At 33.6% G+C, this 13375-nt stretch overlaps 1 protein-coding gene across 1 annotated transcript; it reads left to right on the top strand.

Annotated features, from left to right (window-relative positions):
- The first annotated feature begins 10684 nt into the window (after window positions 1–10684).
- On the top strand, window positions 10685–11711 carry LOC133036960 (uncharacterized). The gene is made up of 3 exons (XM_061113745.1): window positions 10685–10907; window positions 10975–11180; window positions 11301–11711. The coding sequence occupies exons 1-3, from the start codon at window positions 10685–10687 to the stop codon at window positions 11709–11711; spliced, it is 840 nt and encodes a 279-aa protein (XP_060969728.1).
- The last annotated feature ends 1664 nt before the right edge of the window (window positions 11712–13375 follow it).

The raw sequence follows: 13375 nt of genomic DNA, 5'->3' as shown, positions 1-13375 counted from the left end.
CACCGTTCTAACATTTCTTAACTACTAGTGTTACTTCCAGATTAAGCAAAAAGTAGTTGCCAAAAGTATAGAATCCAGTCTCCCAAGAGAGTAGACATATAGAGAGGAATTTCACAATATCGAGGTTTTTGTGATTAAGGAAAAGTAATGGTGGAGGAAAGGTTGGGTTTAATACAACCTGTCAGATCCTATTACGAGGAGTATACTACTACTACACTTGATTTGTATATCAAGGTGTTGAGATTATCTGAAATGCATTTTTTGTTTTATATTAGTGCAAGTGGGAGTTTGTTGGGTTTTGTGTCCTAAATAAAACCAATTCAATATAATCGGATTTACTTATAAATAAAGATCAGAAATAACATTTTATGTTGCATGGTTCACTGATTTATTTCATGATTATATATATAATGTATAAATTCTATTTAAGTCCAGAACATATGAATTTGTTAATGATTATAGTGTTGTCAGCATAGTGGAATATAATCTTGATTATATGTTCGAAAGTTTATTCCCTGATTTGTCAGTTCACTGGATTTAGACTGACATGATAATCAGCGATAGGTATTCTTACACCTTGGATAAGTGGTATGTCCTTTCCAGGGCATTGGCAAAGTTTACCAGTATCGGATGTATGGAGTATGCATCGGAAGGGACCAATATTGAACTTTGATTAGATATATTAAAATTTACCGTAATATCTATTCAATTCAATATCACATTTTGATCCTAGATCAAATGATCTTAATCCTGATATGGTTAGGTTCGATCTCAAGAGTATTATACATGTTATTTGATTTATTAGTTAAGCCTACTTTTGGGTCAGGGTGATACGTACATTTTGGGAACATAATAGTATAATTGAGTGGGAGCGCTAACATAAATATGGAATCTATAACCTCTATAGCAATTTAGAAGTGAAACGATGATATCCTTCAAGCTTGGCTAGACAGAGATAAATGGTTGAGATCTCATTTCACTTCGCTGAAATATCATTTATACGGAGCTAAGTGTTTTAAGGATAAAATACATTGAAGGTGTAAAGGTAACTTAGTGCTTTTCAATGTAGATCATCTATTAGAGGGTCATTGATCAAATTAGGATTATAACAATGGATAACTAATGACGTATCTATATCGTTTAACATATAGAACGTTCTATATGACTGAGAGTGCAATTCCGATTGTCAATAGGTCAAATAAATAATTTGTAACATGTAAATTTTGTAATCTTCTTTCATATGTGTATAAACCTAGTAACATGATAGGATCCATCTAAATCAATGTGTGCCTCTGCCTATATGTTTGTTTTGGGCCTAAATGCATATAGGGAGCCCATTTAATTTTGATAATTAACATGGACTGGGTTGCTAAAAGAAAAATATCACATTTGATAGTTTTTATTTAGGTCTAATTAGTATTGGGCTTATTCAATGAATAACAATTATTTAATTAAGGTTAAATTCATCTCCTTTTGGGCCTTGTGTGAAAGTTAGGGGGCCATTAGTAGTGGGTACGACATACTAAATCCAACCCTCCCTCACATGAATAACCCTAATTTTGAAGACCCATTCACCTTATTTGAATAATTGTATTAGGTTAATTACATTAGTTTAACCTAATAAAATTAATTATATATGAAATTATTTTTTTATCACAATTATTTTGAAATTAATTTAAGAAAAAGACACTTAGTTTAATGAAATATATTCAAGATAAATTATATGTATTTTTCTGTATTTAATTAAATAAAGAAGCTATAACTAATTAGATTTTTCTAGATTCTTAATTCTTTGAATTTTCTTAGAAATATATTTAAGTTGAAAATTATTTTATTTCAAATTGATTTTAGATCAACTTAAATTAGAATTTTTTTTTTCAAATTTATAATTAAGTAGATTTTTCTAGGAAATTAATTATTCATATAATCTTTAAAAATATTTTTAAGTTGAAAATTGTTAATTTTAGATCAACTTAAATAGGGATATTTTTTTTCAAATTAAGGTGATTAGTTCAACATACTTAATTTGTTATTTAATTAAATTTTAAAAATTATTTAAGTTAAAAATTTAGTTATTTCACAACAACTTAAATTAGATATTTTAAAGTATTTATTTTATTATATTTTATATAATTTCAAGATTATATATTTATAAATTTTGAAAATTAAATTAAAGTTGAAAATTAATTTTTTAATTAATTTTAGACCAACTTAAATTAAGTTAATTTTATTATTAAAATATATGATTAAAATAAGTGATTAATTAAAAATACATTATTTTGAATAATGAGCTTTAATCAAAGAGACATTCGATCTCCATTGTTGGTTCTACACAGTTCTTGTTTTAGTGAGATTCATCCCTAATATATGTACGTTCATTAATAATTTAACGTCGTAGAATCTTGAAAGATAAGTATTATTGTAAGTGTTTTATTCTTAGTAATGTCCACCCTAATAGTGGCTGCTAAGAGTAGGGCTTACCAAGTTTGAAACAATGGTAAAAGCTCATGAAATAGGAATGACCTTGACTCTCGCCTAAACGGGACAACGTCGGATTATCTTTTCGATCGAAAAAAGGTTGGCAGAATTATTTTCATTTTAGATGAGCTAACTACTCTATTCAATGAATGATATCTTTGACTCTCGCCTAAAAAAGATATTTTATCAACTTGTTGGAAACCTTGGAAAATAATTAAATATGTTTTATTTTGGTATTTTTGCAAACATGTTTCCTTCCTATTTATTTTCTAAATTTGTGTATGAATTTATTTGAACCAAGTAATTTATTTCTGCTTAATGATATTTAATTATTACATGCCTTTGCAAATGAACTCTATAGTGTGAAAATGTTTCATGGTAAAAGCATCTTATCACACTTACTCATGATGAACCTGAATTTCTCGAAAGCAAATCTGTTGGGAATTGATTTATCAAAAGAGCAATGGGTTCAATTTATTCTCAACAACCTTCCACCTGAGTACAATGGATTTGTTGTATCATATATGATCAATAATTTTAACTCATCCGACTTAGATAAGCTGGACGCTGAATGGCGTGCTTATGAACGGACTTTGCCACTTGCAAGGAGGGCTTCCTCTAGCATTACAGATAAGGCCAAAAGGAAAGCTGATGACATTGAGGATGATTCCTCCAATAATGCTGCTTCTTCGAGTTCAATTTTGAGAGCTAGAATCGAAATTGAACCAACAATTGAAATAATTAAAGAACAAATGAGCATACATATTCTTCTATGTTCTCACTGTGGAGAGAAGGGACATTTGAAAGCTAGATGTCCCAAACTTCTGAACCATTGGAACGAAGGTAACACTTTTATTTTTGAATCATGTGTTTTAGAGAATGACAAATGCATTTGGATTATTGATTCTGGATCTACTAACCATGTTTTCTTTTCATTGCTGCTGCTTAGAACATGAAATTACTTAAATCCAGGGGAGTTGAAGCTCAAAGTTGGGAATGGGGAATTAGTATCAGTCCAAGCTAAGGGAAAAGCTCGCCTCAAGTTTCAAAATAATTTTTTGCTTTTAGACAATCATTTGTTTATTCTTAATTTTAGTAGAAACTTAATTAGTGTTTCATGTTTACAAATACAATTTTATCAATTGAATTTTTTGAGCTCTATTTCTACTATTTCTTGTAAAGGCATTCAATTATGTGTTGCTCACATGGAACAAGGGCATTATGTTTTAAGACCCCATATACCAATTGCACTCAATAACAAACTTTTTAATATTGATAAACCTAGAAACCATAAAAGGAAAGAGATTGATAATAATGATGAAACATATCTATGGTATTTACGAATTTGTCATATAGGCTATGATAGACTTCACAGGTTAACCAAAGGTGGTTCTTTGAAAAATATCACCTTGGGCGAATTACCAGTTTGTGAATCTTGCCTAGAAGGTAAAATGACTAAGCGTTCTTTCTCTGTAAAGGGACAGCGTGCCAAAGAACCCTTAGGTTTAGTACATTCAGATGTTTGTGGACTTCTAAATGTAAAAGCTAGAGGAGGTTATGAGTACTTTGTCACTTTTATTGATAAATTACTCTAGATATAGTTTTCTTTACCTAATGTAAAAGAAATCTAAAACGTTTGAGAAGTTTCAGGAATTTCATGTTTTGGCTCAAAACTAATTAGGTAAAACATTAAAGATCTTGTGATCTGATAGGGGTGGAGAGTATATGGATATGCAGTTCAAAGATCATTTAATTAAAGTTGGAATTGAATCGCAATATACTGCCCGTGGCACTCCACAGCAAAATGGAGTTGTAGAGAGAAGAAATCGTACAATTTTATAAATGGTTAGGTCTTTGTTGAGCTATTCAACTCTGTCAATGTCCTTCTAGGGATATGCTATTCAGATGGCCAATGACATTCTAAATGTCGTTTCATCTAAATCAGACCCTAAAACACCAGTAGAACTATAGAATGGTCGTATACCTAGTTTACGCTATTATCAAATTTGGGGGTACCCTGCTCATGTCTTAAGAAAGAAAGAAGGGAAACTATAAGCGCGAACTGAAGTTTACATGTTTTTCAAAAATTCTAAGGAGACTAGGGTGGACTCTTTTTATAGTGACAAGGATAATAAAGTGTTTGTTTCTCCAAATGCCACATTCCTTGAAGAAGACTATATTAAGAATTTCAAGCCGCAAAGTAAAGTAGTGTTAGAGGAAATTCTTTCAGAAATAAATCCAACTAATGTTCCATCATCTTCTACTCAAGTAGAGGATCACCCCACTCCACGCTTGAACCAATGCAAGTTGATACAACCGAAAAATTTACCACTGATGTTCTTATTCAAAAGGTCACGGATCCTCGTCGTAGTGGGAGAGTTTCAACAAAACTAGCTCGTTATGGCTTGGATGGTGAATATTATCATTGGTGACGGTATTGATGACGATCCATTAACCTATAAATAGGCAATGGAAAGTCCAGAACAAAAACAATGGTCAGCCGACATGGATTTAGAAATGGATTCCATGAAAAAGAACAAAGTCTGGGAATATGTAGATGCACCTAATGATTATCATGCAATTTGGTGTAAGTGGGTCTACAAGAAGAAAAGAGGTGCTAGTGGAGAAGTCAAAACTTGTAAAGCTAGACTTGTCGCAAAGGGTTATACCTAAAGAGAAGGTGTGGACTATGAGGATACTTTAAGTTCGGTCACCATGCTCAAATCCATCATAATACTTCTTTCCATTGCTGCCGCTTTCAATTATGAAATTTAGCAAATGGATGTCAAGATAGCTTTCCTTAACAAAATTCTTGAAGAAACCATCTACATGGAGTAACTAGAAGGTTATAAGCTTCCAAGACAAGAAGAGAAAGTTTGCAAGCTCAATAGGTCCATTTATGGACTTAAGAAATCTTCTCACTCTTGGAACAAAAGGTTTGATGAAATAATCAAAACCTATGGCTTTCACCAAAATAATGATGAACCTTGTGTTTACCAACTTAAGGACAATCAAGTGGTAGTATTCCTGCTCCTTTATGTTGATGACATTTTGATTATTGGTAACAATATCAAGAAAATGACAAACATTAAGGAATGGCTCAACACTTAATTTGAAATGAAAGATTTGGGTGAAACTACTTATGTTCTCAGTATAATCATTAGAAATTGGAAGAATAGATCACTTGCTCTCTCACAAGCAGCTTACATTGATAAGGTGGTAGAGCAATTCTCGATGACTAACACTAAAGGGGCAGTGATGCCTTCTAAACCTAGTATCCGTCTATCTAAGGAGCAGTGTCCCACTGATCCCCAAGAGATAGAGGACATGAGAAATTTCCTTATACTTCAGCAGTTGGAAGTCTAATGTATACAATGTTATGCACTAGACCAGACATTTGCTATGCCGTAGGAATTGTGAGCATGTATCAGACAAACCCAAAAGAGGAACATTGGACTATAGTTAAGCATCTTCTGAAATATTTCAAAAGTACAAGGCATTATGTGTTAGTCTACAAGGGTGGTGCTTTAAATCTCGTAGGCTATACCAACTCAAATTTCCATTCTTGTCTTGATGATAGGAAGTCTACATCTAGGATGGTATTTACTCTTGGGGTGGAGCAGTTGTTTGGAGAATTGCTAAGCAAGCCGCAACATCAGACTCTACCTTGGAGGCCGAATACATAGCTGCCACTAAGGCTGCTAAGGAACTAGTCTGGCTAAAAAAGTTCTTCACAAGACTTGGTATTGTTCCTGAAATGGAAAAACCACAGGTTTTACTTCGTGATAGCAATGGTGCTATAGCCAACAATAAATAGCCTCGAATCCACAAGAGAAGCAAACACATAGAGAGGAAATACCACATCATCAGGGAATATGTGGCAAGAGGGGAAGAACTTGTGGAAAAAGTTGATACTGAAGACAACTTAGCAGATCCATTCAATAAAATTTTAACTGTATCTGCATTTGAAAAGTATAGACTGAATCTAGGATTAATTGAAATGTACTGCCTGTTTTATGTTAGTGCAAGTGGGAGTTTGTTGGGCTTTGTGCCCTAAATAAAACTCTATTTCAATGTAATCTTTATATTTATTTATTAGTAAAGAAACATATTTATTTTCATTACTTATTTAATGTGTTATTTGGTTCATGTGATCATTTATTTATTTATTTGATTTATAAATTCATCCGAATCCTTATCACATTGATATTCTTGTTTATTGTGTTGTCAACACAGTAGAAAGTAATCAAGATTGTGTTATTAAATGTATTCCTATGATTTATCAGTACACAGGGTTTAACTGATAGGATAATCTAGAATATAGTTTACTTGCACCTTGGATAAGTGGTATGTTCTTTCCAGGGCATTGGTTAAAGTAAGCTTCGGTTGGATGTATGGGGTATGCATCGGAAGGGACTGATATTGAACTTGGATTAGATATAATAAACTTACCATTATATCTATTCAATTCAATATCACCTAGTGGATCTTAGATCAAATGATCTCAATTCTGAGATGCATAGGTTCTAGTTCAATTGTATTATTTGTGTTCTTCAATCTGTTCGTTAAAGTAAACTAATGGATCTTCTCTTGACGTATAGATTAAGGACATTGTAGTTCAATTGAGTGGGAGCACTAATCATAGATACAAAATCTATAGCTTCTATCTAGACGTAGAAGTGAAACAATGATTTCCTTCGAGCTTGGCTTAATAGAGATAAATGGCTGAGTACTCATTTCAGTGATTATATTAGTTCACTGAAATATCATTTATAGGTTGTTAATTATTTTAAGGATAAAATACATTGAAGGGTGTAACGGTAAATTTTTTGCTACTCAATGTAGATCATCTATAGAGGATAATTGATTATTAAGATTATAACAAATGGATAATTTATAGCGTATCTATATCATGAAACATATAGAGTGCTCTACATAATTGAGAGTGTAATTCTAAATCTATAGTGGTGCAAGGAGGAATTAATAAGTTAGAGAATTTTCTTGGTAAATTCTAGATCTACTTATTGGAAGCTCGGTTACATAGGCTCATGGTCCCCATACTAGTTGAGAAAATACTAATTGTTCAATTAATTGATTTTAATAAATCAATTATAATTCTAAAATTATACTATGTCTTATTTATGAATTTTCACTAAGTTATGGCTTGATTGTGAAGAATAAGAATTTTAGGGTTTATTTATTAATTAAGAGACTTTGTGGAGTCTAATTAATAAATAATATAAATGAAAAATTTATTTGATAATTAATTATAATTATTAAATAAATAGTTTTGGCATATACGATTAAAATTAAAAAAAAATATGGCATTTGTGAAATAATAGATAAATAGTTGAAAAAATGGCAAACATATAATTAGTGGGGCCCACTTTCATGGTCGGCCACTAAGTCTTATTTTTGGCTAATTTTCATCATTTTTTATTCCATAATCCTAACCCTAAATGAATTATTATAAAAATAATAGGATAGTCTCATAATCCAACAAATGACTCTAAACCTAATTTACAACTTGTTAGACAACTAAAGAGTTATTGAGACTACTTCTTCTTCTTCTTTCGTATTTCGAAATCCTTGAGTGTTCTTCATTAAATTTTTGAGCCTTAGTGATTGAGTGCATACCCACCCATAGCAAGTCTAGTACTCAATCATAGTGTGTAAGACTATGAAGAATCCAAACAACTGAAGGAGGATCGGGCCCTAATCTTGATAATACTCTGTGACAGAAAGGAACAAGGGTTAGTGATCTGAGTGGGAGAAGTCATTATATTCTGCTACAATCAATGTAAAATTACTCAAACTTTATATGTGTTTAAATTCCATTGCTTTAGAAATTCATATTTAGGTTGTTAATAAACATACTTGTTAGTAAATCTAGGTCCTATTAAAATATAATCCAACAGTTGATGGCTTAGCTAAGCCTATCTCTAGTCAATTGTTCTCATCTTTTTGACACAAACTTACCATTGGTTATCCCACCTATGCTAAGTTTAAGGGGGCGTGTTAGGTTGGTTAATTAGTATGCTTGTTAGGATGGTGGTTAATTCAATTAACTGTCTAACTACCTTTTGTTACGAGTGGTTAATTGTACAATCCTCTAATCATGTGTATATATAATTGTAAAGCTCAGATTAATCAATAAGACACTTTTTTTCTCTCTCTTTCTTTCTCTTTGCCTTTCTTCTTCTTTCTTCTTCTTCTTGCTCTGTTTTGTTCTTTTGGAACTATGTCCAAGAGGTTGAATACCTCTCACACTGTGCAATCAAATTCCACAGCAAATTGACGCAACCTATGTTGTGTGTATCTACCAGTAACTCGGTTGTACAAGTATAATTAGTAACACAAAAAAGATTTAATGTCGATATATCCTCCTAAATGTTAACTAAAGATTTTAACACCTTCACTCAAAAGTCTTAAGAAAAAAAGTTATTTTAGGTTTTTGCCATTTAAATATGATTTAAGGTTAACTCTAACGAGACTCCATAGTGTATATATGGAGTGGGCTTCTTCTTTAAAAAGATACTATAATGCACACTAATTTGAGGTTAATGCTACAGTGCACGGTATATATGACGTGCACTGTAGATACGATATTTTGTATATATATATTTAATTAATATTTATATTATTAGATGTATTTGTGAAATTAAGAATTTAAGTTATAGAAATTCTACAATATATATTTTTAAAAGTGTTGTACTGATGTACTTTTATTTGTTTCGGCACCCGATAAACTTGTTTAGTCTAATATTTTTTATAATCGTGTATATTATAATTATTTAAGGGGGATTTGCGGAACCCACAAATTTAAAATTTTTATGGTAAAACCATCTAAACATCTATTCTGTTAGCAAATACACTCCCACGTCTAACGTTTTCTGCTTATGTGGCTTGGTTGCCCAAGTGCCAAGTCACCAAAATCCATATTACGTGGCATTATTCATCTAAAACCTAGGATTATAACTGAAAATTAAAATTAAATTAAAATAATAACTAAATAAAATCAAAAATCCCATTAAAATTAAATGAAATCCACAAAACACAAATCCACTTAAAATAGAATAAGCAAGGGGGAAATGAATAAAAAAATGAATACAAATCCATAAACAAAATGAACTAACCTTAAGATAAACACAACCCAGAAACACTGTGTGAATTGAGGAGAAAGGAAACCCACACTAGTGTAAGAACCCCAAACCGTTTTTTGCAAAATCGAACGAAGCCCACGAACACTGTTTGGAAATCGATGAGTAAGCACGTGAAACGAGTGTAAGAACCCCAAATCCATTATCGTAAAATCAAAGGAAACCCAGAAACACAGAATAGAAGTTGAAGAGAAAGACTCAGAAACCAGATCTCGTTCATGAAATGGCCTTTCGTTGTCGGAATAGGGATGATGCTCCTCCAGACTACGGTAAGTGATTTTTTCTTCTAATAGTGTTTAGGGTTTTGAAAAATGTTGGGGTATGAGTGTGTTGGATTTATAGTGGTTCTTAATTCTGGTAGTGGAGTTAATAATAGTTAGGTTGTGGGGTTTGTTGAATTGTGGTCCATACACAGGTCAAGTGGGTAGATAGATATTAAAGTATTGCACTTTTGGGTAAAAACGAAATGGTCAAAGGTTGTTAGGGAATCTTATGCCTTTGTCTTCTACAAAAGGAACATTTGCACATATTTTTTTTTTGTATGTATGTAAGATGCAGGGGCTAAATGTTTAGGGGTTTTGTCAAAGAATTGGGTAAAGTTGTTATGTTTTGCCTAGTAAACATCTACCATTAACTCTAGTTTATGTTATCCATGCAGGTTTGAACTTGGATAATTTCACAATAAAATTATTCCATGGGGATTTCTGGTATACCCGTTGTGGCAATAAGATGTATGAGGGTGGTCGAATTGCATATTTTGATCACTATGGGTTTGAAGGGTTCAACAGGCTGCATTTGGAAGAGATGGCTCTGGAATTGGGATACCAGTTGCCATTTGGATTTCTATTTAAGCCTAAAAGGAAACACCTTAATATGGGACTCATGATGGTTGAACAAGACCAAGTCGATATGTTGTTAGATGATTTGAGGTCTAGAAGCTACAGGGAGGCAAATATATACTTGGTACTGCCAGATCCAACATGTGCATTGGATTGGCATTTGTCTGAGGATGTTGTAAGGCATAATCCGGAACCACCATCTGAAAAATGAAGAAGTGCACTTTGGTGAAGCTACCATCAAATTGTGGAATTGTGGCATATGTTGTTGTCAATCCACATGGTCATTATGACCCCAATGACATGTTCTACAACAAATTTGTCAAGTGGGGAGATTTAGCAGCACAGTGGGTGGATGAGGAAGTTCATTCTCGTGAGTGCAGCCCCCAATCGGGAAATACTATTCCTGAGACAATCGTGATATCATCATCATGTGAGTCTGAGGAAGATGATGGAGAAGATGGATGAAGATGATGGAGATGATTAAAATGATGATGAAGATGATGAAGAAAATGATGGATCTAATGGAGATGAGGAGGATGATTCAGATGAGGGTGATCATGAAAATTTTGAAGATATGATCGCATTTGCTGAGGACCACTTAGCTCATCTAGATGATGATGGAGGCCTCCCAACCTTCCCTATCCTCCCACCCACTCATGCACCAGAAAGTCCTCCTATACCAGATGTTGCACCAGCTGCCCAGGTTATGATTATGCTTTTTTTAAGCATTTTGTTAGATTTGATTGCATTAAATTAGTTTTTCATTGCTAATAAATGAAGTTTGCTATTGCAGGACTTAAGTTGATTATCTAGTGATTCAGAGGTTGTGATTGTTGGTGTAAATGAAGGTTTAGAGGAGACACCAAGAAGTAAAAGACTCAGAGAGAGGAGGATGCATGATTCAATTGCACCTAATCAGATGCAATCCCAATCCCAACCTGAATATGAGCATGAAATCCCAACTGAATGTGAACCAGACATTATATCCCAACCTACATATGAGTTTCCAGAAGTTGAATTTTCAGAACATGATTCAGAACCCCAAATTGAGACTGAAGTTGAACCCCAAATTGAGACTGAAGCTGAACCCCAAATTGAGCCTGAAGTAGCACCCCAAATTCTCTATGAAGCAACACCCCAAACTGAACATGTAGCAGCAGCCCAAACTGGACCTGTAGTAGAAGCAGCACAACCAACTGACCACCTGGCTAGAATTAATTTATATGCATTTTAAAGATTTTAATCCATTAAATAAGTAAAACACACACAACTTAATTTGATACCATGTTATCTTTGATTTATAGGAGACCCCAGAAGCAAAAGACACAAACTGAGGAGGATGAGGAGACAACATACTGCAACCCAAACAACACCCCAACCAGCACCCCACACTACACAGCAAACAGACCCTGAAACAGAACCCCAAACAACAGCCCAACTAACACCCCATACTAAACAGCAAACAGACCCTGAAACAGAACCCCAAACTGCACCCCACACTGCAAACCAAACCGGCCACACAGTACCCCAAACTGCAGACCAAATAGCCCAGACAGTACCCCAACTAGCACCCCAAAAAGCACCACAATCTGAAGCTAAGTTTGAAATGCATGAGGAGGAGTATAATGGTGGACCAGATGTGGAGTTGAATAAGAATGTGCAACCTGAGAATTGTTCTTGATGGGGAAGTCACACCGAGTTGGTGCATGATAATGCTGATGAAAGTGATATTGGTGATGAAGTTGAAATGGGAAGTGTGCATAGTGATGAAGAGAATGAAGCAGCAACCCCTTATAAAATTCCATTTAACCCTGAGACAAACACAGAGGATATGGAATTCAAATGTTACACGGAATTTGTAACAATTGGCTTGCTAAGAAAGACTATTAAGGAACACTTTATTCACAACAACAAGGAGTACATTATGTTGGCTAATGACAGGCAGAAATTTAGGGTGAAATGTAAGGCAGCAGGATGCCCTTGGATGCTGTATGCACATGTGAAACAAGATGGGACAACATTCAGGGTAAACAAAGTTAAGCCTACACATGAGAATTGTGGGATTGTCCTGGATAACAAGCACATTAATGCACAGTGGTTGACAGCTCACTTCAAAGACCAGTTCAGAATACATCCAAACATGCATTACGAAGCATTTCTGGTGATCACAAAGGACACAAAATACTCAAAGTGCAGTTATTGGCAGTTTTACAAAGCTAAAGACCAAGTCAGAAAGGAAGTGGAAGGCTCAGTCATTGAGCAATATGCTATGCTGGAGGACTGTTGGGTTTTATGCCCTAAATAAAACTCTATTTCAATGTAATCCATTTTATTCAACATCAATAAAGAAACAGAAGTATTTTTCATTTATTTGTGTATGTTTTGGTTCATCTTATCAATTGCTTGTCTATTTGATTTATAAATTCATCTGAAACCCTTTTTACATACTTGATCCTGTTTATTGTGTTGTCAACACATTGGAAAGTAAACATGACTATGTGAATAAAGATTCCTAGATTTATCAAACACAGGGTTTTACTGATATGATAATCTACAACAGAGTTTACTTACATTTAGTATAATGCTATGTTCTTTCCAGAGCATTGGTTAAAGTAAAGCTCAGGTTGGGTGCATGGAGTATGCATCGGAAGGGACCGATATGGAACTTTGAGATAGATTTATCAAACTTACCGTAATATCTATTCAAGTCAATATCGCCTAGTTGATCCTAGATCAAATGATCTAACTCCTGATATGATTAGGCTCAATCTCAAGAGTGTTATTCGTGTTCTTTGATTTGATAGTTAAGCCTACTTTTGGGTCAGGGTGATATGTACATTTTGGGAACACAGTAGTGCAATTGAGTGGGAGCGCTAACATAAATATGATTTCCTTCGA

The sequence above is a fragment of the Cannabis sativa genome, chromosome 4 (genome assembly GCF_029168945.1).
Source record: "Cannabis sativa cultivar Pink pepper isolate KNU-18-1 chromosome 4, ASM2916894v1, whole genome shotgun sequence".
Taxonomy (NCBI): Eukaryota; Viridiplantae; Streptophyta; class Magnoliopsida; order Rosales; family Cannabaceae; genus Cannabis; species Cannabis sativa.
The sequence above is the reverse complement of the archived record's forward strand: the minus strand, read 5'-3'. Positions and strand labels throughout refer to the sequence as shown.